Raw genomic sequence first — 27,551 nt, forward strand, 5'->3', positions numbered from 1 at the left:
GCTAGTATAGACCAGAATTCTTTATAATATTCAACTGGAAAACTGTCTGGTCCTGGAGCTTTATTGCTGGGCATGTGTTTTAAAGCTTCATGTAGTTCCCCTACTGAAATGGGTGCGTCCAAAACCATTTCCTGATCCTGTTGTAACTTTGGAAGATTGAGGTAGCTGAGAAATTCCTCAATGCTGTTGTCTGATGGATCTGTTTCTGAGGAATATAATGTTTTATAGAAATCCCTAAACGTGTGTCATTTATTCCATCAAGATCATGGAGGATATTTCCTCTTGAATCTTTAACAGAGGAGATGGTTGTTTTCTCCTTGTTTGCTTTTGATTGATTTGCGAGAAATCTTCCAGATTTGTTGCTATGTTCAAAATTCTCTAAGCGAAGTCTTTGTAGCAAAAACTGGGTTTTTTTGGTTAATTATTTCATTCAGCTCTAGTTTAGCCTTTCTTATGTGATTCAGAACTTGCTCTTCTGGAGAAGCCTTGTAGGCATCTTCTAGTGATTTTATTTTAAGCTCTAGTTCAGATATTTTTGAACTCTCCTTCTTTTTCTTATGTGATGAAAATGAAATTATTTTCCCTCTCATGACTGCTTTTCCTGCCTCCCAAAGAACACATGCTGATGTTCCTGGTATGTCATTGTTTTCTATATACAAAGACCACTCCCGTTTGAAGTAACTGATAAAATCAGGATCTTTAAGTAATGATTATTAAGTCTCCATTTGCTATAAGATGGTTTAGTTTTCTTATTCATTAGGGTAAATGATACTGGTGCGTGATCACTGATAGTGATGGAATGGATTTTAGTTTCTGAGATACTGTTCATCATAGAGCTGTTAGTGAGGAAGTCATCTATTCTGGAGTATGAGTGGTGGACAGATGAAAAGTAAGTGTACTCTCTAGCAGTGAGGTGTTGTGAGCGCCAGACATCACAAAGACCAAAATCCTCCATATATTGTTTAACAACTCTTGCTGACTGCCAGACCCTGTGTTTCCCTGCTCCGCCCCCCTTGTCCATCCCAGAGTTTAAGGTCATGTTGAGGTCGCCCCCAATGATAAGTGTATTATCAAGGTGATCATATAGTAAGGAGAAGAAGGAATGAAAAAAGGAGGGGTCATCAGTGTTTGGGCCATAAATATTTGCGATGCATAACTTCATGTTTTGGATAGATAATGTCATTATTATGAATCTTCCACCTGGGTCTAAAATTATATTATTAGCAGTAAAATGAATTTTCCTGTTTATCAGAATGGCTACTCCTCTTTGTCTTGAGTTGAAGCAGGCTGAGCACACGTGAGGGAACTGTGCTGTAGAGAGTACGTTAGCTGTTGTTTTTAATAAATGAGTCTCCTGTAGCAGGACAATGTCTGCCTGTAGATCATTCAATCCGCTAAACACCTTCAACCTCTTCTCCCTGGAACCAGCTCCCCGTATATTCCACGTAACAAACCTCAGGGTGGTCATGCTCAAGCTACTGAAGTGTTTCTATAAAAGTATGTGTGTGTTTGTGTGTGTGCAAGCCCACATTAATGCATGCATGCTGCGTGTAGATTGTGTGCGTATATAAGTTCATCTGTGTGTACAATGTTCCTATATGTCTGTCCACATGCTTAGAGTGTGTGTGAGAGTTGGGGGTGAGTGTTGATGTGATTAAACGTGCTCTGTGTTGTAGGTGTGTTATGTGCATGACATTTAGTGTCTGTGTCATGTGGATGTACGTGCGTACCCTACCTATTATTGTTGGTTTGGCATAATAGAATGAAAGAGCAGCTAGAAAGGAAAGGAGTGAGAAAAGCAAACAACTACAACTACACATAAAAAGAAAGAAATAGCACAAACAAAAGAGCAAAAACAAAACCCTAAAAGGGAGGGAAAAAAGAGAGAAAAAAAGTCGAAAAAACAAAAAACAAAACAAAACGAAAGCAACAACAACAGTAAATTTATAAAGACTGGCAGTAAATGTATAGTTCTGAATTACCATAATTAATATGCTAATAGCAGATTAACATGTAAATTTAACAATAATTAGCTGTATGAGTGATAGATATTACCTGAGGTTAGTAGAGCCAGGGGGTGGTATTTTTGTCACGGTAAAGCTGTCCATTGACGAACAATTTGTCCACGGCGATGACTGCACGGGATCCTTCGTCTCTGAGCTTCTTCCGGATGGGAAACAGGACCCTGCGTCTCTCCAGAATCTCTTTGGGAAACTGATCATTTACACTAAAATCGGTCCCGCGGAGTTCCGGACCTCGATCCCTCACCTGCTCTTTCTGCTTGTAGCTCACGAACTTGGCTACAATCGGTCTGGGTCTGCGGCTGTCCGGTCTTTTCCCACCTAAGCGATGAACTCGGTGAAATGAGATGTTCCTCACCGCGTCTTCGGGTAGCTTCAGCTTGGTTTGGATAAAGGATCTGATTGTTTGCTCTGGATCCTCTTCTTGTTGCTCCGGGATTCTTGCGAAGACCAGGTTGTCCCTCATGCTGCGCGCCTGGAGATCGATCACAGTTTCCTTTATTTTCTTATTTTCCTCTGTGAGTCGGATCATCCCCTCGTTGAGAGAAGTCACCGTCTCCCTGAGGCTGGCGTTCTCTGCGGCCAGAGACTCCACCTGCTTCTGGCTGAATTCCAGCGACTCCCGCAGCGACTGAAACTCCCGGTGGAGAACTTCCAACAGGCCCAGACGAGCGTCGAAGCTGGAGAGATTTTTGTCAATGGACATCAGGATGTCCGAGGTGTCGTCCCCGTTAGAGGACGTCGCTCCGGGTGAGTCTTCTTTCCGGCTTCTCTTGGAGGTTGAAGCGGATCTGAGCGCAGACGGAGTCGGTGTTTGCCTTGTCTTGCCCATGACGATGCGGTTGAAACACTCGTCAATAAACTCCGACAAGCTGGTGAGATCCTCCTCGCTTTGCTCCAGAGTTTACCTTAAACAAGACTTTTTAATTGTTTGCTTCCAGAAACAGTTTTAAGATTATATTGGCAAGAATATGATGTAGAATGAATATTTGTTTTAACGTGCCTTGACTAAATCTGCCGTCTTGCAAAATTTACGTCACTGCCGCATCACTTACCTGCGCCTCTCTCTCAAAAACCGAAGTCCCTCGTACAGGTGTCTCACGTGCACACACACACCTGCTTCACTGCCACCCTTTACTCCCATACCCACAACTCCGTCTCTTAATATTGATGGAGTAATCTGTACTGACCCCCCCAAAAATATCTCAACATGTTTATAAATTTTATGATGATCTCTACTTTTCTAGATTTAACCAAGGCAGCTGAAACTCCTCTTTTAGTAAATTTGAAAATAAAATCCCTACAATTTGTGACAATTCTAAAAATAGTTGTGATTTTAATTTAACTTTAAATGAAATAGAAAAACCTTTGCAGTCAATGAAGAAAGGAAAAGCTCCACGTATGGATGGACTTTCTGTTGAATTCTTTTTGGATTTTTGGGATTAGATTAAAAATCCTCTGTTTTATATGTACAAACGATGTGTAGAACAAAAGGAAGTGACAATGAAACAGAGAATTATCTCCCTTATCCCTAAGTCTGGAAAACATGTGCATACAGTTGACAGTTGGCGTCCAATTACCGTTCTGACCATTGACTACAAAATTTTATCTCTAGTTCTTGCAAATAAATTAAAATTAGGCTTAGATGACATAATCCCAGAAACAGTCAGGCCTCCTAAAGAATCGTCATATAACAAACAATATTCGACTAATACTTGACCTACTTGATAGGCCATAGAACATCCATTCCTACTACAAACTCCTAAATCATTTGGTTTCTGTACCTCTTTTATGAACTCAACTCAACTTTATTTATAAAGCAGTTTCACACAACACCAGCTGCAACAAAGTGCTGAACATTAAAGACATGCAGTGAGATTATAACAATAAAAGTTAAAGGAATAAAAGATATAACAATAAAAGCAATCAAGGTAAAAGAAATTAAAACAATAAAACAAAGAAACAATAAAGCAGAACATAAGAGTGAATAAAAAGCAGAATCTCAAACTGGATAAAATGCCAGATCATGGCAAGTATTGGGTGAGCAGCTCAGAGAGGTACGGACGTGCCAGACCATGATAACAAATAAAAGAACTTTAAATTGAACTCTAAAATGTACGGGGAGCCAGTAAAGTGATGCTAAAATAGGTGTAATGTGTTCCCTCTTATGTTCTCCAACCAAGAGATGAGAAGTGGCATTTTGGACCAGTTGGAGACGAGAGAGAAACGACTGGCCGACCCCCAGATAAAGTGTTACAGTAATCCGGCTGGGAGGTAATGAAGACATGGATTAGTGTCTCAAAATGTGAAGTGGTTATAAATGACTTTATCTTTGTGAGTTGACGAAGGTTAAAAAAGCTTGACTTTACCACTGATTTAATTTGCCTATCCCCTTTAAAATCACTGTCCAATTTAAAGCCCAGTTTTAGACAACAACACTTATTGGTGCATATTGGTGTCAATTGTTGTTTTTAACTTATTTATTAACTGACATGTTGAGTTGTGTGTGTGGACATGTCTTTTTATTTTATTTGTCATGGTTGTGCTCTACACGCAAATGAAGTTCCTAACGGATAAATAAAGTGAATTTGATTTGATTTGATTTGATTAGACAGCAGGTTTTAAAAAGCTGGACAAGGGACCCAGATCAACTGGGGAGGAGCCCATTAACTCAGTTGAAATGCTTTAAAAAGGAATGAACAGTTCTGTAATAATTATTTATAACACATCTCAAAGATTTGCGGTTAAATGTTGTCAGACTGGCTTTTCCAATCTCTCCCTTTTTAGCTTTGCTTGCCACAGAATTATTTGCACTTTACATTTTAAATTAATCTGACTTTGAAGGAATTTCTATCTTTAAAAGGAATATTAAAATAGCTCAACTGGCAGATGATACCACTTTATTTAAAAAAAAAACCAAATCACGTTTAGGCTCTTAAACTGATGAAAGTAGTTTCTGCTGCTTCTGGTCTTAATCTTGACCTTTGATTGCTATAAGACCCCTGTAGAAAAACTGTAAGCACAATATCTTCCCAAACCACTGTTCTATATATTGCATTTATTTTTGGGATCTTTGGCTTTCTGTTTACTGACTTAAACAGCTCAAGCACTCGGTTTTAGCATGGCTGCTAGCTCTCTTCCCACACCCCGGTCCCCCGCCTTTTCTTGCTCGGTGTGTCTGATGTTTAGCTACTCCTCCGCCTCCTTTAGTCATAACGGTAGGTGTATTAAGTGTAGCAGCTTGGCAGCCTTGGAGGCGAGGCTCTGTGAGTTAGAAGCCCAGCTTCGCACTCAGTTAGGGAAGCAGTTAGTCAGCAAGCCCCCATTAGCCAGTGCGGAGCTACCAGCCAGGGCAGCTAGCCCACCTAGCGGTCCCTCAGCAGTTCCCGCGCAGCCGGGAGCCGAGGCAGGCTGGACGACGGTCAGGCGGAAGCGTAGCCCCAAACCAAAACCCACTGGCCACCACCGACCTGTTCACGTTTTGTTTTTTTTTGTTTTTTTGTCTTGTCCAGCATTTAGGCAAACAGAATGATGGTCTGGATGCTGTATTCTGCTGAGAAAATTTTCTTTGTCAAGGGAAGCTTTATAGATATAATGATCCCCTTGACTTTCTGAATTTTTATTTTATTTTTATTTTATTTCTATTTATTTTGTATTATTGTTTGAATTATAGAGTTTGTACTGCTGGACCGGAGAGGACAGACGAAAGACAGAAAGAGAAAGAAAAGAAAACACCTCATAAGAAAAGTGAAAGAGATAAAGGGAGAGAAAAGGGAAAAAAAGAAAAAAAACAAAACTAAAAAAAACCCAAAAACAAAAAGAAAAAAACCAACCTACAGATGTATATATATACACACACAGACATATACATAAACATACATATATATATATATATATATATATATATATATATATATATATATATATATATATATATATATATATATATACACATACATATACACATATACACACACACACACACACATATATATATATATATATATATATATATATATACACACCTCTATGCACGCACACACACACACACATACATACGTACAAACATATACACACTTGCCAGTATGAACACATATACATACACATACAAGCCAACTTTAGATCATAGTAACTAAACTATTAATCTAAAAAGTTAAATATAAATGAGAAACAAACAGAAATGAGAAAACCAGCTGCTGTTAGTGAATAAACCTGCAGACGACTCGGTGACTGTGTCACATGCAGAACATGCAGAGTGGAACGTGTTCAGAGAAGATCATGCCAGTGTGACCCCTCCCACACAAAGGCAAGAGGCACGCCAGGAGGACCCCCGAGACCGGGGCCATCGGCAGCCACCCCCAGGCGCAGACCCCAACCGACACCCCCTCCCTCCCAGCTAATGAATGATTGTGAAGTGTGTGTTGTTTGCAGTTAAAATTGGGAAGAAGTAACCACATCATGTTGGGAGCGGGACCACCAAAGCAGCCCCGCCCACCGTACACTGCATGGCCCGCCCCCCAAAATATGTCCATGTGTTGTCAGTGTGTGTTTTTTTTGTGTTATGTTGAATAAGTGTAATTAAAACTGGGAGGTGAACCGATGCTGGGTGCAGCGATGGAGACCACCTTGATGGCCTCTCTCACCATCCAGATCAACGTGTCCATCTCCCAACACCCTGCCTGTGTGGTGGAAGAAGGGAAGGAGGGGGGTCCGGGGATTTAGGTCCCGAGGGAAGCGCGCCTCCCTCAAGAAAATGAGCCACCTGCGGCACGAGGCATGTCCCCCATTCCTGGGGCCCCCGAAGGCCGGGACAGGCCAAGGGCAGCTGCCCCAACAACCAGGGCCCTCAGCAACACCAACAAAAGAGCCGCCACCGGCCCCAGAAGGGACCAACAAAAGAACCGCCACCGGCGGGGTGTGTCTGTGTGTAACCTGCTACTTGTGCACCTGTCAGCTGTTGTGTCCGATGTTTAATCTTGTGCGTGCGCCATGAAACATATCAATATAGAAGTAGGTGACATTACTGATAAAAGTGAAAGGGTTCAAACAAAGAAAAGTGAAAAAAGTGACCGTGAAAAAGGAAGAAAATAATGTAAAAGAAACATCTGTGATGAGAACAGTGTAGCAGAGACGGGTGGAGAAAATACTGATAATTATTTTTAAACCACAGTATTACAAATATGGCATAACTTAGTTAAGATTTAAGATTATTAAGGAACATACCAACAAGTCAGTAGAGCCACTGAGTGAAGTTTGGGTCGCGGTACAACTGTCCATTCATAAATAATTTATCTACGGCGATGACAGCGCGAGCTCCTCCGGCGATGGATTTCCTCCTGATAGGGAACAGGACTCTCCGCCGATCCAGGATCTCTCTTGGAAACTGGTCATTAACTGCATAATGGAGGCCCCGAAGTTCACGACCCCGACTCTTCACCTGCTCCTTTTGTTTGGAGTTAACAGACTTGGCTACGATGGGCCGTGGCCGGCCGGCTCCGGGTTTCCTTCCGCCCAGATGGTGAACTCGGTGAAAGGCGATGTTCCCCACTGTTTCTTCCGGGAGCTTTAGATGAGTCTAGATGAAGTTTCTTTTCACGTTTCTAACAGATTTTCACCGCTCGGCGACACACCTGCTGAGGCAGAAACCCTGATTATAGGTAGTTCCATAGTCAGAAACGTGGCTCTAGAGACACCGGGGACCATAGTCAAATGCATTCCTGGGGCCAGAGCGGGCCACGTCGAATCGTATTTGAAACTGCTGACTAAGGCTAAACGTAAATACCGTAAGATTGTAATTCACGTCGGCGGTAACGACACCCGATTACGCCAATCGGAGGTCACTAAAATGAATGTTGCTTCGGTGTGTAACTTTGCCAAGAGCATGTCGGACTCCGTAGTTTTCTCTGGTCCCTTGCCAAATTTAATCAGCGATGACATGTTTAGCCGCATGTCATCCTTCAACCGCTGGTTGTCTAGGTGGTGTCCCGATAACAACGTGGGTTTTATAGATAATTGGAGCGCTTTTTGGGGAAAGCCTGGTCTTATTAGGAGAGATGGCATCCATCCCACGTTGGATGGAGCCGCTCTCTTATCCAGCAATATGGACTCTTTTATTAGTCAGCTAAACTGACAACTCAGGGCTGGGACCAGGAGGCAGAATTGTAGTCCTACACACTTTTCTGCAGCTTCCCACCTGCCGCCGCCCACCCAAAACCCCATTCCGACCTTATACAACTTCCCAGCAGTAAGAATTAAACAACACAAAAACACTTCTGGGGTTAATCGTGAAAACCTCATAAAAATAAAAACAATGGATCTAATAAAATCTGAAAATAAGACAATAAAGTGTGGCCTACTGAATATCAGATCCCTCCCAAATAAGTCTTTATTAGTCAGTGACTTGATAGGTGATCACCACATTGATTTATTCTGTCTTACGGAAACCTGGTTACAGCAAGAGGATTATGTTAGTATTAATGAAGCTACGCCAGCTAACTATTTAAACTTTCACATTCCTAGAACTACAGGCAGAGGAGGAGGTGTTGCAGCTATTTTTCAGTCAGAATTATTAATTAATCCTAAGCACAAAACTAACTATAAATCCTTTGAATTCCTGACATTAAATTTATCTCATCCAAAATGGAATCCAGAGAAACCGCTCCTTTTAGCATTAGTGTATCGCCCACCTGGACCTTACTCCGAGTTTCTGACCGAATTCTCTGATCTCTTGTCTGAGTTAGTGCTGACTACTGATAAGGTCATTGTACTAGGTGATTTTAATATTCATGTTGACCATGAAAATGATAGTTTAAACATTTCCTTTAGCTCTATTCTAAACTCAATTGGGTTTTCACAAAATTACCATGGAGCCAGTCACTCTCATGGTCATACTCTTGATCTTGTTTTAACATCTGGTATTGAGACTGATAAGCTCAAAGTTTTTCCTCCAAACCCTGTCTTGTCCGATCACTTCTTATTAACCTTTGAATTCACTTTATTGGATTACTCACTGACCAAAAATAAATTCTACTATAGTAGATGTTTATCAGACAATATTATTACAAAATTTAAACAATCAATTGAATCAATTTTTTCACCTCTACCATGTGTTAGCATGACTGAGAGTCCCCCTTTAAGCCTTACTCCTGCTCAGATTGATCAGCATGCTGATACTATAACAGCTTCAATGCGTACAACCTTGGATAATGTTGCTCCCCTAAATAAGAAGAAATTAGGTAAGATTATGAAGGCTCCCTGGTTTAATTCCCATCTTCGAGCTCTAAAACAGGCGTCAAGGCGTTTGGAAAACAAATGGCGATCATCAGGACCAGAGGAGTGTCGCTTAACCTGGAAAGAAAGTTTAATTGTATACAAAAAAGCCTTACGTACGGCAAGAACAGCTTATTATTCATCATTGATAGAGGAAAACAAAAACAACCCTCGGTTTCTTTTCAGCACTGTAGCTAGGCTTACTAGGAGCCGGAGCGCTGTGGAGCCATGTATTCCTTTCTCACTTAGCTGTGATGATTTCATGTATTTTTTCAGGAATAAAATTGATACTATTAGAGATCAAATTGACAATACTCTTCCTTCTACCTATAATGTTGAGCCTGTTGTGGTCTCCGAAGCATCCTTAGAACCAGGATCTGACTTGTGTCTAAATAGTTTCTGTCCTGTCCAACCCTCTGCATTAACTAAAATAATAGCTTCATCTAAACCATCCACCTGTATCTTAGACCCTCTCCCAACGAGCCTCTTTAAGGACATTTTCCCTTTAATTAATACATCACTACTAAATCTTATCAATATGTCTTTAGTGACAGGATATGTACCACAATCATTTAAAACTGCTGTAATCAAGCCTTTACTTAAAAAGCAATGTCTGGATCCAGAGGTGATAGCAAATTATAGACCTATATCTAACCTCCCGTTTATGTCCAAAATTCTGGAGAAAATAGTTTCAGCTCAGCTACATGCCCACCTGAGCAGAAATAATTTATGCGAGGAGTTTCAGTCAGGATTTAGAGCTCATCATAGCACTGAGACGGCATTGGTGAAAGTTACTAATGACCTTCTTATGGCCTCAGACAAAGGACTTGTGTCCGTACTTATCTTGCTTGATCTTAGTGCTGCATTTGATACAGTCGATCATAACATTCTGTTACAGAGACTAGAACAGGTGGTTGGAATTACAGGTACAGCGTTAAGCTGGTTTAAATCATATTTATCTGATAGACTTCAGTTTGTTCATGTAAATGACAAGTCCTCCTCCCAAACTACAGTAAGTCATGGAGTTCCTCAAGGTTCTGTACTTGGACCAATACTCTTCACGCTATATATGCTCCCTTTAGGCAAAATTATTAGACAGCATGGAATAAACTTTCATTGTTATGCAGATGATACTCAACTATACTTATCCTTTAAACCAGATGAAACAAATCAGCCCAATAGGCTACAAAATTGTCTCATAGACATAAAGACTTGGATGTCTAGAAATTTTCTCCTCTTAAACTCAGATAAGACTGAAGTAATTCTCGTTGGATCTGAAAAACTCAGAGCTAAATTTTCCAGTTTTGTAATGAACCTGGATGGCATTACTTTGGCTTCCAGTGCTACAGTGAGAAACCTTGGAGTAATATTTGACCCTGACCTGTCCTTTGGCCCACATATTAAGCAGGTTACTAAAACAGCCTTCTTTCATTTATGTAATATAGCCAAAATTAGGGACATTCTGTCTCAGAGTGATGCAGAAAAACTGGTTCACGCTTTTGTTACTTCGAGACTAGATTACTGTAACTCTCTATTACTGGGCTGTCCTAAATATGCCCTGAAAAGCCTTCAGCTGATCCAGAATTCTGCAGCCAGAGTCCTGACCAGAACCAGCAGGAGAGATCATATTTCTCCAGTTTTAGCCTCTCTTCATTGGCTGCCTGTTGAATCTAGAATAGAATTTAAAATCCTTCTCCTTACATATAAAGCCCTCCACAACCAGGCACCACTATATATCAAAGACCTCATTGTTCCTTATATACCAAGCAGAGTACTTCGTTCGCAGACTGCAGGCTTACTTGTGGTTCCTAGAGTCTCAAAGAGCCGAGCAGGAGGCAGAGCCTTTGGTTATCAGGCCCCTCTCTTATGGAATAAGCTCCCAGTTAGTGTTAGGGAAGCAGACACCCTCCCCACCTTTAAGACTAGGCTGAAGACTTATCTTTTTGATAAGTCCTATAGCTAGGGATGGTTAGCATCCCTTAGTTATGCTGCTATAGGTTTAGACTGCTGAGGGACATTTCCTGATACACTGAGCTTCTTTCTTTTTCTCTCTCTCTTTTATCATTAACATGTATGTCTCCTGCCTCAGCAGGTCTCCCTGGCCGGGAGTAGCAGTTCCTGTTGTCTGTTGTCTTTCTGTCCTCTTCCCCCCACACAGCAGAGGCAGATGGCTGCCTGTCCTGAGCCGGGTTCTGCCGGAGGTTTCCTTCCTGTTAAAAGGGAGTTTTTTCCTTCCCACTGTCGCCAGTGTGCTTGCTCAGGATGGGAGATTGAGTTGGACTCAACTCAATCTGTTGGTTTCCTTATATAGGCTGTTATGAATTGGCTTTCATGATGTTTTCCCCTCTGTCTGTAAATAATAATAATAAATAAATAATAATAGTAAACAATGCAACATTTTTTTAAATACAGTATTTGTTGTGGAGGGGTTTGTGCGTCCCAAAGATCCTAGCAGCTATGTTGTCGGGGGCTTTATGCCCCTGGTAGGGTCACCATGGCAAACAGGTGTCTAGGGGAGGGACCAGACCAAGCACGGCTCATAGACCCCTATGATGACGATGAACATGGGCATGAATGTTCCCTTGGCCGGACACGGGTTACGAGAACCCCGCTCTGGAGTCAGGCCTGGGGGTGGAGTACGAAAGCAAGCGTCTGGTGGCCGGGCCTTTGCCCATGGGGCCCAGCCGGGTTCAGCCTGAAAGGGTTACATGGACCCCACCTCCCGTGGGCTCACCATCTGCAGGAGGAGCCATAGGGCTCGGGACCTGGAGGGGAGTGATTGGGAGGCCCCCTCTGAACCCAAATGGTGTTTTGTTATTGGACTTCTGTGCTCGTCATGGATTGTCTATAACGAACACCATGTTCCAACATAAGAGTGTCCATTTGTACACCTGGCATCAGGACTCCCTGGGCCGCAGTTCCATGATGGATTTTGTAGTTGTATCGTCGGACCTGCGGCCACATGCCTTGGACACTCGGGTGAAGAGGGGGGCGGAGCTTCAACTGATCACCACCTGGTGGTGAGTTGGCTCAGATGGTGGGGGAGGAAGCCGGTCAGAGCTGGCAGACCCAAACGTGTTGTGAGGGTCTGCTGGGAACATCTGGCTGAGTCCCCCGTCAGAGCGAGCTTCAACTCCCACCTTCAGCAGAGCTTCAACCATGTCCCGAGTGAGGCGGGGGACATTGAGTCCGAATGGGCTGTGTTCCGTGCCTCTATTGCTGAGGCGGCCGGCCGGAGCTGTGGCTGTAAGGTCGTTGGTGCCTGTCGTGGCGGTAATCCCAGGACTCGTTGGTGGACATCAGTAGTGAGGGATGCTGTCAAGCTGAAGAAGGAGTCCTATCGGGCCTTCTTGGCCTGTGGGACTCTGGAGGCAGCTGATGGGTACCGGCGGGCTAAGCGGCGTGCGGCTTCGGCTGTCGTCAAGGCAAAAACTCGGGCGTGGGAGGAGTTTGGCGAGGCCATGGAGAAAGACTTCCGGACGGCTTTGAGGCGATTCTGGTCCACCATCCGGCGGCTCAGGAGGGGGGAAGCAGTGCTCCATCAACACTGTGTACAGTGGAGATGGGAGCTGCTGACCTCAACTCAGGATGTTGTGGGTCGGTGGAGGGAATAGTTCGAAGACCTCCTCAATCCTACCAACACGTCTTCCAATGAGGAAGCAGAGCTGGGGGACTCAGGGGTGGACTCTCCCATCTCTGGGGCTGAAGTCGCTGAGGTGGTCAAAAAGCTCCTTGGCGGCAAGGCCCCGGGGGTGGATGAGATCCGCCCGGAGTTCCTTAAGGCTCTGGATGCTGTGGGGCTGTCTTGGCTGACACACCTCTGCAGCATCGCGTGGACATCAGGGGCAGTACCGCTGGACTGGCAGACTGGGGTGGTGGTCCCCCTTTTTAAGAAGGGGGACCGGAGGGTGTGTTCCAATTACAGGGGAATCACACTCCTCAGCCTCCCTGGTAAGGTCTATTCAGGGGTCCTGGAGAGGAGGGTCCGCCGGATAGTCGAATCCTGGATTGAGGAGGAGCAGTGTGGTTTTCGTCCTGGTCGCGGAACAGTGGACCAGCTCTATACCCTCTTTGGGGTCCTGGAGGGGGGCATGGGAGTTTGCCCAACCAGTCTACATGTGTTTTGTGGACCTGGAGAAGGAGTTCGACCGTGTCCCCCGGGGGCTCCTGTGGAGGATACTCCGGGAGTATGGGGTACCGGACCCCCTTGTATGAGCTGTCCGGTCCCTGTACGACAGGTGTCAGAGCTTGGTCCGCATTGCCGGTAGTAAGTCGGATCCGTTTCCGGTGAGGGTTGGACTCCGCCAAGGCTGCCCTTTATCACCGATTCTGTTCATAACTTATATGGACAGAATTTCTAGGTGCAGCCGAGGTGTTGAGGGGATCCGACTTGGTGGCCTCAGGATTGGGTCCCTGCTTTTTGCAGATGACGTGGTCCTGTTGGCTTCATCTGGTCGTGATCTCCAGCTCTCGCTTGAGCGATTCGCGGCCGAGTGTGAAGCGGCTGGGATGAGAATCAGCACCTCCAAATCTGAGACCATGGTCCTCAGCCGGAATAGGGTGGATTGCCCTCTCCGGGTCGGGAGTCAGGTCCTGCCTCAAGTGGAGGAGTTTAAATATCTCGGGGTCTTGTTCACGAGTGAGGGAAGGATGGAGCGTGAGATTGACAGACGGATCGGTGTGGTGTCATGCCTTTTGGCCAAGGACCGTACTAATTCTATTTTGTTCATGATGTACATAAATAAGGTTAAAAAACAAGAGTTCATAGTTAATAAATATTAAGAATGAGTCCATGCTTAAAAGGGTTAAATATGTTAAGATCGAAAATTAGACAGCGTAAGACATCTGTATTGCAAACAATCTTTGTGATATCGATCATACCGTTACCTGAGCGAGTGAGCGCTCTTAACATAGAAAAGGTCTTTGACGTATTTTGCCTGGTACGATGAAAGTAAAGCAGCAGCTCATATACACGCTAAATGTACCCTCATACTCTTGTACCTTGGAAAACTTTCGTCTTTGTAAGTATTAATGTTAAGAAAACACTGGCATATGTGTTTGTATTATTTTTGTTGCTAGAAATATGTTGGTAATGTGATATGCACATGAGGTTTGAGCTAGGCCACCAACTTCCACTGTAGCATTGATTTGTGTGTGTCAGCCAGTAATTTGTTCTTCTTTTCTGTATGTTTCAGTTACAAAAGAAAAAGTGGAAATGCAAATATAATTCATAAAAATCTTCAATAAGAAACAAGAAAAGCAAGCCTTGTGTGGAGAACTTTTTTTTAATATTTGCTGCTTTGTTCGCTGGCTGTCTAACTTCACATAGGCATGTGTTGTGAGGACAGCACATGCGGCGTCTGCAGTAATGCGGACTCTGCGCCGGTCTGTCGTGGTGAAGAAGGAGCTGAGCCAGAAGACGGAGCTCTCCATTTACCAGTCGATCTACGTTCCTACCCTCACCTATGGTCATGAGCTGTGGGTCGTGACCGAAAGAAGGAGATCTCATATACAGGCGGCTGAAATGAGTTTCCTCCGCAGGGTGGCCGGGCTCTCCCTTAGAGATAGGGTGAGGAGCTCGGTCATCCGGGAGGAGATCAGAGTAGAGCCGCTGCTCCTCCGCATCGAGAGGAACCAGTTGAGGTGGCTCGGGCATCTGGTCAGGATGCCTCCTGGACCTCCCTGGTGAGGTGTTCCAGACATGTCCCTCTGGGAGGAGACCCCGGGGAAGACCCAGGACACGCTGGAGGGATTACATCTCTCGGCTGGCCTGGGAACGCCTCGGGATCCCTCCCGCAGAGTTGGCAAATGTGGCTGGGGAGAGGGAAGTCTGGGCTTCCCTGCTTAGGCTGCTGCCCCCGCGACCCGGCAGAAGATGAAGAAGTAATCTATAAAATATTTATAAAATAATATATAATCATGATTATATCATGTAAATCTCCTATAAAGTATAGCTGCATCATTTTCTTTTCCTATTTATCACAAAGACAAACTTGTGAAATTATGTTAACTCTATCATATATTAGTTTATTCTCCAGTGAGTGGAAACATGTTGCATGACCCACTAACATCCACTGAAGTGGTTTAGTTAAAAAAAATCTCATCGTCATTCATGAATATGCAAGAAAAAAGCTGTAAATAGGTGCCCATTACTGGGCCACCATGCATGACAGGGTTAGAGTAAAATAAATTACATGCGCTCCTCAAACTTATGTATTCGGATATTTGGACTTTAGGTCCACTGAAGAGGCCGCCGTCATCACACGCCACTCAGCGCCGAGTCACCGGGAATGAAAAAAGGGCCACATCAAGTTGCTCTTCATTGCCTTCAGCTTCAACAGCAGACATTCGGAGCCCAGCTAACCTGGCCCCCCACCACCCACCTGCTCCTGGATAAAAGACTTCCTGCAGGTGAAACGGGATCCTCACCTCTCATCAGCCCATGACTCCCCCTACATACGGAAACTTGGTGAGCATCAAACAACTTCAGACTGAACCTCACCAAGACCAAAGAAGTCCTCCTGGACTTCAGGTGTAACAGAGCAGTCCGTTCCCATTTGGTACATCAACGTTAAACGGAGCGACTTGGTGCAGACCTCTTCTGGTTGGTCCACACCGCAGGACCCTAACCCTAACCCTAACCACACTGCAGAAGGCCCAGATGCAGGCCGACAGGAGGAAGGATTACTGGCTGGCCCCTGTACTCCCTGGCAGGAACAGAAATAGTTTCTTTCCCAGGCTGCCACCATACTGGCCGCGAGTTTGCACCGACCACCTTCCACTTGCCGCTTCATTCTTTTTATTCTTTTTTTCTACATATGTGTATAATGCTGGCTCTTTCTTTATTAATTTATTTTAGCCTGATTTAAATTAAACTCCCGGCTTTAGCTCAGGAATACAGCCGTCGTCTTTCAACTGGAATGTTGGGAGGTTGATTCAGGCTTCCGCTGAGTGTGTGCCGACGTGTCCTTGGGCAAGGCACTGAACCCCCCATGTGCTTATGGGGGAGGAATGTGTTGTTCTTGCTCTCATATGTAAGTCTGCAAATAAACAGAATAATCTCATCTACTGTGTGTGAGATTAGAATCAGATCAAGTAGATTCAGAGAAACAGGATTTAATGATCGATCCCAGTTTTTATTGGTTTTTCATGGACGTCGCGATTCATCTTTGCAATTTTGTGTCGATATAGGGACGTCACCCCATAGGTGTGTCTCCCTGTCTGTCAGAGCAGAGCCCCTCCCTCACCTGCAGGACCTTTGCTGTTAGCATGGTGTTGGTAAAATAGCTGCTGGACCCTGGTTCAGGGGGTTCAGGGGGCTTGTCTTGTGTAAAGGGGGCTCCAGCAGCAATAAACCAGTTTCCTGTGAATTTGTCAGTTTTCGCTTCTTGTTTGGAGGAAAGTCTGCAGTGAATCTGTCGTTGTTCATGCTGCTTGTCGGACAAATCGGCGCTGATGGTTGTTTTCTGTCAGCTTGGTTCTGTGCAGAACTTACATTGCCAAACACACAAACCAGCTTTGTGAGCAGTAATCCTGCCAAGAAGTGGAGGTATGTAATAATCCTCCTCATCCTCTCTGCAGCCTTCCTCCCTCTGCATACCAACAGCAGGTTCACGTCGTCCAGACGTTTCTGTTCTTGTAAAACAGTGAAAATGGGTTTTTCCTCTGCAGCCAACGTGTCTGACGATGCAGGTTATGGAGGGAAAAGTGCTTTCAGTCAGCTGGAGCACAACATCGTGGCCGTGTACCTCATCACAGCAGGTAGGAACTCCTGGAATATCGGAAAATCTCTGTCATGGAAGAAGATGCTGCAATGTGCAAAAGTTTGGGCACCCTGGAACATCAGGACTGCAAAATCCTTTAACTTCCTCCTTTTATCGTCTGCTGTAACTCTTCCAAACCCAATCAGAACCAGAACTCTTACTGGTCTCTTGGTATACTGGTCTGCCAGTCCTTCGTACCTGTCTCATGTCCACCTGCCGTCTGGTCCGTTTCTACACAACAGGTGACCCTGATCCACAATCGGTTATACTTCCTAACTGCTGGACAAGTCAGCATCCCAGAACCGGGCCGGACTCCTCAGTAGTAGGCTTAATGTTCCAGTCCAGCACTGGTACCGGACCAGTTCCGGTTTGTCCATAATGTTGATGCTCGTTGTTTATGCGTGATGTTTATGCTCGTTGTTTATGTGTGTTGTTGATGCTCGTTGTTTATGTGTGTTGTTTATGCTCATTGTTTATGCTCGTTGTTTATGCATGATGTTTATGCTCGTTGTTTATGCGTGTTGTTGATGCTCGTTGTTTATGCGTGATGTTTATGCTCGTTGTTTATGTGTGTTGTTGATGCTCGTTGTTTATGTGTGTTGTTTATGCTCATTGTTTATGCGTGTTGTTTATGCTCGTTGTTTATGCTCGTTGTTTATGCGTGTTGTTTATGCTCGTTGTTTATGCGTGATGTTTATGCTCGTTGTTTATGCATTATGTTTATGCTCGTTGTTTATGCATTATGTTTATGCTCGTTGTTTATGCATTATGTTTATGCTCGTTGTTTATGCTCGTTGTTTATGCGTGTTGTTTATGCTCGTTGTTTATGCTCGTTGTTTATGCTCGTTGTTTATGCATTATGTTTATGCTCGTTGTTTATGCATTATGTTTATGCTCGTTGTTTATGCATTATGTTTATGCTCGTTGTTTATGCTCATTGTTTATGCTCGTTGTTGATGCTCGTTGTTTATGCATTATGTTTATGCTCGTTTATGCATTATGTTTATGCTCGTTGTTTATGCATTATGTTTATGCTCGTTGTTTATCTGTGTTGTTTATGCTCGTTGTTTATCTGTGTTGTTGATGCTCGTTGTTTATGTGTGTTGTTTATGCTCGTTGTTTATGCTCGTTGTTTATCTGTGTTGTTTATGCGTGATGTTTATGCTCGTTGTTTATCTGTGTTGTTGATGCTCGTTGTTTATGCGTGATGTTTATGCTCGTTGTTTATGCTCATTGTTTATGCTCGTTGTTGATGCTCGTTGTTTATGCTAGTTGTTTATGCGTGATGTTTATGCTCGTTGTTTATGCGTGATGTTTATGCTCGTTGTTTATGCGTGATGTTTATGCTCGTTGTTTATGCGTGATGTTTATGCTCGTTGTTTATCCGTGTTGTTTATGCTCGTTGTTTATGCGTGATGTTTATGCTCGTTGTTTATGCGTGATGTTTATGCTCGTTGTTTATGCGTGATGTTTATGCTCGTTTATGCGTGATGTTTATGCTCGTTGTTTATGCTCATTGTTTATGCTAGTTGTTTATGCGTTACGTGTATGCTAGTTGTTTATGCGTTTGGTTTATGCTCGTTGTTTATGCGTGTTGTTTATGCTCGTTGTTTATGCGTGTTGTTTATGCTCGTTGTTTATGCGTGTTGTTTATGCTCGTTGTTTATGTTCGTTGTTTATGCTTGTTGTTTATGCGTGATGTTTATGCTCGTTGTTTATGCGTGTTGTTTATGCTCGTTGTTTATGTTCGTTGTTTATGCTTGTTGTTTATGCGTGATGTTTATGCTCGTTGTTTATGCGTGATGTTTATGCTCGTTGTTTATGCGTGATGTTTATGCTCGTTGTTTATGCTCGTTGTTTATGCGTGATGTTTATGCTCGTTGTTTATGCGTGATGTTTATGCTCGTTGTTTATGCGTGATGTTTATGCTCGTTGTTTATGCTCGTTGTTTATGCGTGATGTTTATGCTCGTTGTTTATGCGTGATGTTTATGCTCGTTGTTTATGCGTGATGTTTATGCTCGTTGTTTATGCGTGATGTTTATGCTCGTTGCTTATGCGCGATGTTTATGCTCATTGTTTATGCGTGATGTTTATGCTCGTTGTTTATGCGTGATGTTTATGCTCGTTGTTTATGCTCGTTGTTTATGCGTGATGTTTATGCTCGTTGTTTATGCGTGATGTTTATGCTCGTTGTTTATGCTCATTGTCTATGCTAGTTGTTTATGCGTTATGTTTATGCTCGTTGTTTATGCGTTTGGTTTATGCTCGTTGTTTATGCGTGATGTTTATGCTAGTTGTTTATGCGTTTGGTTTATGCTCGTTGTTTATCCGTGTTGTTTATGCTCGTTGTTTATGCGTGATGTTTATGCTAGTTGTTTATGCGTTTGGTTTATGCTCGTTGTTTATCTGTGTTGTTTATGCTCACTGTTTATGTGTGATTTTTATGCTCGTTGTTTATGCGTGATGTTTATGCTCGTTGTTTATGCGTGATGTTTATATTTGTTGTTTATGCTCGTTGTTTATGCGTGATGTTTATGCTAGTTGTTTATGCGTTTGGTTTATGCTCGTTGTTTATGCGTGATGTTTATGCTCGTTGTTTATGCGTGATGTTTATGCTCGTTGTTTATGCGTGATGTTTATGCTCGTTGTTTATGCGTGATGTTTATATTTGTTGTTTATGCTCGTTGTTTATGCGTGATGTTTATGCTCGTTGTTTATGCGTGATGTTTATGCTCGTTGTTTATGCGTGATGTTTATATTTGTTGTTTATGCTCGTTGTTTATGCGTGATGTTTATGCTCGTTGTTTATGCGTGATGTTTATATTTGTTGTTTATGCTCGTTGTTTATCCGTGTTGTTTATGCTCGTTGTTCATCCGTGTTGTTTATGCTCTTTGTTTATGCATGTTGTTTATGCTCGTTTATGCTCATTGTTTATGCGTTATGTTTATGCGTTATGTTTATGCTAGTTGTTTATGCGTTTGGTTTATGCTCGTTGTTTATGCGTGTTGTTTATGCTCATTGTTTATGCGTGTTGTTTATGCTCATTGTTTATGCATGTTGTTTATGCTCGTTTATGCTCGTTGTTTATGCGTTATGTTTATGCTCATTGTTTATGCATGTTGTTTATGCTCGTTTATGCTCGTTGTTTATGCGTTATGTTTATGCGTTATGTTTATGCTAGTTGTTTATGTGTTTGGTTTATGCTCGTTGTTTATGCGTGTTGTTTATGCTCATTGTTTATGCGTGTTGTTTATGTTCGTTGTTTATGCTCGTTGTTTATCTGTGTTGTTTATGTGTGTTGTTTATGTTCGTTGTTTATGCTCGTTGTTTAATTCAATTCAATTTCAATTCAACTTTATTTATATAGCGTCAAATCACGGCAATGCCATCTGAAGACGCTTTACAGACAGAGAGGAAAACATAATGAAAGCCAATTCATAACAGCCTATATAAGGAAACCAACAGATTGAGTTGAGTCCAACTCAATCTCCCATCCTGAGCAAGCACACTGGCGACAGTGGGAAGGAAAAAACTCCCTTTTAACAGGAAGGAAACCTCCGGCAGAACCCGGCTCAGGACAGGCAGCCATCTGCCTCTGCTGTGTGGGGGGAAGAGGACAGAAAGACAACAGACAACAGGAACTGCTACTCCCGGCCAGGGAGACCTGCTGAGACAGGAGACATACATGTTAATGATGCAACACTGTTATGGGGGGGGGGGTAAAAGAAAGAGATAAAGAGAGAAAGAAAGAAGCTCAGTGTATCAGGAAATGTCCCTCAGCAGTCTAAACCCATAGCAGCATAACTAAGGGATGCTAACCATCCCTAGCTATAGGACTTATCAAAAAGATAAGTCTTCAGCCTAGTCTTAAAGGTGGGGAGGGTGTCTGCTTCCCTAACACTAACTGGGAGCTTATTCCATAAGAGAGGGGCCTGATAACCAAAGGCTCTGCCTCCTGCTCGGCTCTTTGAGACTCTAGGAACCACAAGTAAGCCTGCAGTCTGCGAACGAAGTACTCTGCTTGGTATATAAGGAACAATGAGGTCTTTGATATATAGTGGTGCCTGGTTGTGGAGGGCTTTATATGTAAGGACAAGGATTTTAAATTCTATTCTAGATTCAACAGGCAGCCAATGAAGAGAGGCTAAAACTGGAGAAATATGATCTCTCCTGCTGGTTCTGGTCAGGACTCTGGCTGCAGAATTCTGGATCAGCTGAAGGCTTTTCAGGGCATATTTAGGACAGCCCAGTAATAGAGAGTTACAGTAATCTAGTCTCAAAGTAACAAAAGCATGAACCAGTTTTTCTGCATCACTCTGAGACAGAATGTCCCTAATTTTGGCTATATTACGTAAATGAAAGAAGGCTGTTTTAGTAACCTGCTTAATATGTGGACCAAAGGACAGGTCAGGGTCAAATATTACTCCAAGGTTTCTCACTGTAGCACTGGAAGCTAAAGTAATGCCATCCAGGTTCATTACAAAACTGGAAAATTTGGCTCTGAGTTTTTCAGATCCAACGAGAATTACTTCAGTCTTATCTGAGTTTAAGAGGAGAAAAATTTCTAGACATCCAAGTCTTTATGTCTATGAGACAATTTTGTAGCCTATTGGGCTGAAGACTTATCTTTTTGATAAGTCCTATAGCTAGGGATGGTTAGCATCCCTTAGTTATGCTGCTATAGGTTTAGACTGCTGAGGGACATTTCCTGATACACTGAGCTTCTTTCTTTTTATCTCTTTCTTTTATCCCCCCCCCATAACAGTGTTGCATCATTAACATGTATGTCTCCTGCCTCAGCAGGTCTCCCTGGCCGGGAGTAGCAGTTCCTGTTGTCTGTTGTCTTTCTGTCCTCTTCCCCCCACACAGCAGAGGCAGATGGCTGCCTGTCCTGAGCCGGGTTCTGCCGGAGGTTTCCTTCCTGTTAAAAGGGAGTTTTTTCCTTCCCACTGTCGCCAGTGTGCTTGCTCAGGATGGGAGATTGAGTTGGACTCAACTCAATCTGTTGGTTTCCTTATATAGGCTGTTATGAATTGGCCTTCATTATGTTTTCCCCTCTGTCTGTAAAGCGTCTTGAGATGGCATTGCCGTGATTTGACGCTATATAAATAAAGTTGAATTGAATTAAACTGAATTGAATAGAAAATTTACTTTTTCTCAGATTGACATGTCGTTTATCCGTGATGCAACAGCGTCTCTTTCAGCAGAAAGTAAAACTTTTTTTCATCATGAAAACCAGTTTTCAGGGGAAACTATTTATTTTTCTTTTATGCACACAAATATGCAAATTAATGTGCGAATCAGAGAAATTCTTCCTGTTTGTTTCTTCAGGTTTTCTGAATGAAACACTAGAATTATGTAAATGAAGTCTGAATCTCTTCTTCCTCCAGGTGTCATCAGCCTGGCCAGCAACATCGTGGTGTTGCTAATGTTTGTAAAGTTCAGGGAGCTTCGGACTGCCACCAACTTCATCATCATCAACCTGGCCTTCACCGACGTCGGCGTGGCTGGCATCGGCTACCCCATGTCGGCTGCCTCCGACCTGCACGGCAGCTGGAAATTTGGCTACAGCGGTTGTCAGGTAAAGCTGTCCTGCCTGATGGTGAGACCCACAACTCCGCTCATAGCGGGAAAGAAATTCTTGTTAATATAACATCTGAGCTGTTTGACGACAAGGACCACAATCCTCTGCAGGTGTTAGACAGATATTTCTCAATCCTGGTCTTCTTAACCCACCTTAAGACCCCCTGGTCTGCAGGTTTGACAGGGACCAGTTCTGGATGTACTGAAGGCCTTTCCTCCCTAAAGTCCACCAGACAGCTACGGTTAGTCCAGAACGCTGCTGACCCAGTCCCCACTAACACCAGGACCTGCACTATCGAAGTCCAGTTCTCTGATTTTATTCTTCTTTATCTAAAGTAACTTACATATGAGAGTGAGAACAACACAAGCAGGCAATCCAACAGTAGAGGACGTGATAGGAAGGTGCTGGTGGACGGCTGGAGTCCAGGTGTTGATGTGTCGTTCTACAGGCTGTTTTTTCACCAAAAAATACAAAACAAATAACAGTCACATCTTTTTTTTCATGTCATGACAAATATGTGCTTCTCTGACGTTTAAATAAATATGTAAATGAATGTAACCTACCACTACGTTTATAAAAATTACTGCATGTTCACAATGCAATCTGTTAATTCTATAGAACTGTATCAAACAAACTTAATGAAATCAGATTAATCCGCTTAAAAATCCATAATCCTTGAATTGAACAGTAACTCACTCCATGTATGAAGATGCATATGAAAGTTGTTGTAATTGGTGTTACCACTAGGGGTCGCGTGTGTAGTTTAGCCTTCTGAATAAGGCAGCAGCAAAGAAGAAGAGTTGTTGTTGACCAGTTAACACATTATACAGGAAGCTAAAAGAAGATGCTAGAGAAATAAAACGTTCATTGTATTATACAGCAAGCCTCTTTCATCGTTCAAAGCACAAACACAACATGGTACCAGGAGTGAACTGAGTATACCAAGCGACCACTAAAGGGGCAAGAATGGATCTGAAGCCACCAGAAAGCCTGAAACTTTTGGGGAATGTCAATGATTCAGACAACGGTTCAACTTGTATATGACGGCCATGGGACTGGAAACAAAGCCGGACGTGAGGAAGGTAGCGCTTTTGCGAACCTTAGCAGGACCACAGGCCATTAAAGTTTACCATACGTTCGTGTTTGATGCATCCGAGGATAAGAAAAAGTTGTATTTTATTCTATTCTACAGTCAATTAGCAGACGCTTTTATCCAAAGCGACTTACATATGAGTGAGAACACCACAAGCAGGAAATCAAACAGTAGAGGACATCGTTGGAAGATGCTAGTGGACTGTCTAGTTGGACACAGGTCCTTCCATGAAGTGCTACAGGCTTTTTTGTTTGTTTGTCTGTTTGTTTACTCCCTTCCCACCCCATAATATCACCTATGATATAATACAAAGAATTAATACCATAAAGTTTGTTACAAAGAACTGGGCTAAGTTCTCCAACTTTCCAATAAATACAGCTAAACTAAGTGTTGAAGTTCTCTTTGAAGAGCTGAGTCTTCAGCTGGGTCTTAAAAGTAGACAGGGACTCTGCAGAGCGGACAGAGTTTGGGAGATCATTCCACCATCGTGGAACAACAGAGGAAAAGAGTCTGGCTGGTGATTTAGTCCCACGTATTGGTGGTAACACGAGGCGTCTTTCACTGGTGGAACGTAGCTGTGGAGAGGGAGTGTAGGTCTGGATTAGGGAGTGAAGGGAGACGGGAGACGTTTCAGTTATTGCTTTGTAAACCAGAAGCAAAGCTTTAAATTTGATGCGTGCTGCAACCGGAAGCCAGTGAAGAGCAATTAGCTCTGGAGTGACATGAGCTCATTTGGGCTGGTTGAAGACCAGACGTGGTGCTGGTTCTGGATCATCTGCAGAGGTTTAACCAGCATGCAGGCAGACCTGCCAGTAGGGAACTGCAGTAATCCATGTGTGAGATGACCAGAGCTGAACCAACGGCTGAGTCGTGTGTTCTGTCAGGTACATCTGATTCTCTTGATGTTGTAGAGAGCATATCAGCAGGTCCGAGGCAACCGAGGCAACATGGACCTTAAAGGTCAACTGGTCATCCACCATGACACCCAGATTCCAGGCAGCAGACGTAGGAACAAGAGTGATAGAGTGGAGCTTCACACTTTTTGTGCTAAGTTTGGTGCTCACTGTACGCCAAAGAAGAACAAGACATATGAGAGATACATATTTAGATCTCATGTACAGCTGCTAAATGAGACATTTGACATTTTTCGCTTAGAAAAGCGATCCACGATAGTGAGGATGGTGGAGTTTTGTCAAGACTTAGGCAAGCCAGTGACAAAATCCAGGGCGATGTGAGACCAGGGACAACTGGGAACAGGTAAAGGGTGAAGGAGTCCGGCGGGTGGCCGATGAGAAGCCTTACTGTGCGCACAGGTGGAGCAGGCAGCCACAAACTCCCTGACATCCTTCTCCATAGTGGGCCACCAGAAACGCCGTTTTAATAGAGAGAGTGTATGCAGGACCCCAGGATGACACACAACGCTGGAAGGATGTCCCCACCGGAGAACCAGGGACCGTACCATGTCAGGCACAAACAGGCGGTCACGGGGACCAGTACCAGGGTCGGACTGCGACTGCTGGGCCTCTCTCCCCCCTTGTCCTCCACCTCCCAGGAGACAGCAGCAATGACACAAGTTGCAGGCAGGATGGTGTCGGGGAAGCCGTAGGCAGAGGTGAGAACTGGCGGGAGAGGGAATCAGGTTTCAGGTTCTCAGACCCAGGTCTGTAGGACAAAGTAAAGTGAAAGTGGTTAAAGAAGAGTGACCAATGAGGGTTCAGCTGTTTGGCAGATTGTAGGTACTCCAGATTCTTGTGGTCTGTCCAGATTAGAAACGGTACTTTTGATCCCTCCAACCAATGTTGCCATTGCTCGAGGGCTAGTTTAATTGGCAAAAGTTCCCGGTCAACAACATGATAGTTCCTCTCTGCAGGTGTGAGACGCCTGGAAAAGAAGGCACAGGGGTGTAATTTTTGAGTCACAGGAGATCTCTGGGACAAAACAGCTCCAACTCCAGTGTCGGAAGCATCGACTTCAACCACGAACTGACAATTGAGATCTGGATGGAGGAGGATGGGAGCTGTAGTGAAAAGGGCCTTTAATTTCGAAAAAGCCTGAGCTGCTGCCTCGGACCAAAAAAACGGAACCGAAGGAGATGTAAGTTGTGTCAGGGGTGCTGCAATGTGACTGTAATTGCGGATGAACCGTCGGTAAAAGTTGGCAAAACCAAATGCTTGCCCTTGTGAAAATCACATTTCTCAGCTTTAACGAACAACCGGTATTCCAGTAGTCTCTGGAGGACCTGACGGACGTGTAGGACATGTTCAGAATGGTTTCGGGAGAAAATGAGGATGTCATCCAGGTAAATAAAGACAAAGCGGTTAAGAAAATCTCTTAGTATGTTGTTCACCAATGCCTGGAAAACAGCAGAGGAGGTTACAGAGCCCAAAAGGTATAACTCAATATTCAAAATGTCCCAGAGGTGTCTTGAAGGCTGTCTTCCACTCATCCCCCTCTTTTGTTTGTTTGTTTATTCATTTGTTTCAAACCAAATTCACAATTTGCAAAAACAATTTTACAAAAACAATTTTACAAACTTTTTTTTACAATTTTGGTTTGAAAAGGGGGATGGGAGAAGCAATGCTTATTTTAGTCCACCCCCTTCACACACCACGCAGCATAACACAAAACAAAATTACAAAATTTACACAATAATAAACACAGACAAGACAAGACAAGACAATGACAAAGACAGGCCCAACGCACTCCCGACCGCCCCCCGCTCTTCCCGATCACATGACTTCAATACATTTTAACATGTTGTTATCAACCATGTGTTTTACACAGCAAACATAATCAGGTAATACACTTCTAACAGAAATTTGACACTCACTGCCTCATCTCCTCCTGGTACTCACTCATTACCTTCCTTTTAAACATACTTTTAAACAACAAAAGATTTTTACAAGTTTTCATTTCCTCAGATAAGTTGTTCCATAGAGTGACTCCCCTCACAGAAATACACATAGCCTTTAGAGTTGTCCTTACTTTTGTCTGATATAGTTTATGACTTCCTCTCAAATTATATGCATGAATGAGATGATAAGCGTTAAATGAATGAGATGATAAGCGTTGCACAGGTCCAGTTTAGTAAAGATCACTGAACCGTGGAGAGAGTTGAAGGAGGACTCCAAAAGAGGCAGTGGATACTTGTTTTTAATCGTTATGGCATTCAACCGACAGTAGTCTATGCAGGGACGTAGAGATCCGTCCTTCTTTGAGACAAAGAAAAATCCTGGAGCTACAGGAGACGAAGAGGGTCTGATTAAACCGGTGGCCAGAGAGTCCGTGATGGTTTTCTCCATAGCTTCGGTTTCGAGTTTGGAAAGATTGTACAAACGACTCGCGGGTAACGGAGCACCAGGAAGCAGATCTATGGCACAGTCGTATGGCCAGTGAGGTGGTAGAGAAAGGGCTCTGTCCTTACTGAAAACCTCTGCAAGGTCGTGGTAGTCCTGTGGGATGTTTAATAGGTCGGGAGAATCCTGAAGAGTAGGGGAGGAAGAATTAACAGGGACGGCAGAACATAGACAATTGGCATGACAAAACGTACTCCAATTGATGATTCTTCCCGTCCTCCTATCCAGATGGGGGTTGTGTAAGGTGAGCCAGGGGTGTCCAAGGACTAGGACTGTACAACAAAGAAGCGAATCGTTTCTTGGTGATTACCTGAAACCGTCTGTTTGACAGAGATGGATTATTGAGTGATGGAGTAAATAACGCTGCCATCCAGGGCCCGGGCTGACACTGCAGGAATGAGAGGTTCCACATCCAACTCAATGTCCTCGGCCAATCCTCTGTCAATAAAGTGCGCCTCAGCT

At 43.5% G+C, this 27,551-nt stretch overlaps 1 protein-coding gene across 1 annotated transcript in view; it reads left to right on the plus strand.

Moving 5' to 3' along the window:
• Positions 1–27,551, plus strand: part of rrh (retinal pigment epithelium-derived rhodopsin homolog) — a gene marked incomplete at its 3' end in the record, with an annotated part of 70,478 nt that overhangs the window by 31,051 nt on the left and 11,876 nt on the right. Inside the window, exon 2 of the mRNA XM_079262299.1 lies at positions 22,447–22,637. Within this exon, the coding sequence (XP_079118425.1) occupies positions 22,485–22,637 (153 nt within the window). The 5' untranslated portion in view covers positions 22,447–22,484. The remainder of the gene's footprint in view (positions 1–22,446; positions 22,638–27,551) is intronic.

Source organism: Telmatherina bonti, assembly GCF_933228915.1.
Source record: "Telmatherina bonti genome assembly, chromosome: 22".
Taxonomy (NCBI): domain Eukaryota; kingdom Metazoa; phylum Chordata; class Actinopteri; order Atheriniformes; family Telmatherinidae; genus Telmatherina; species Telmatherina bonti.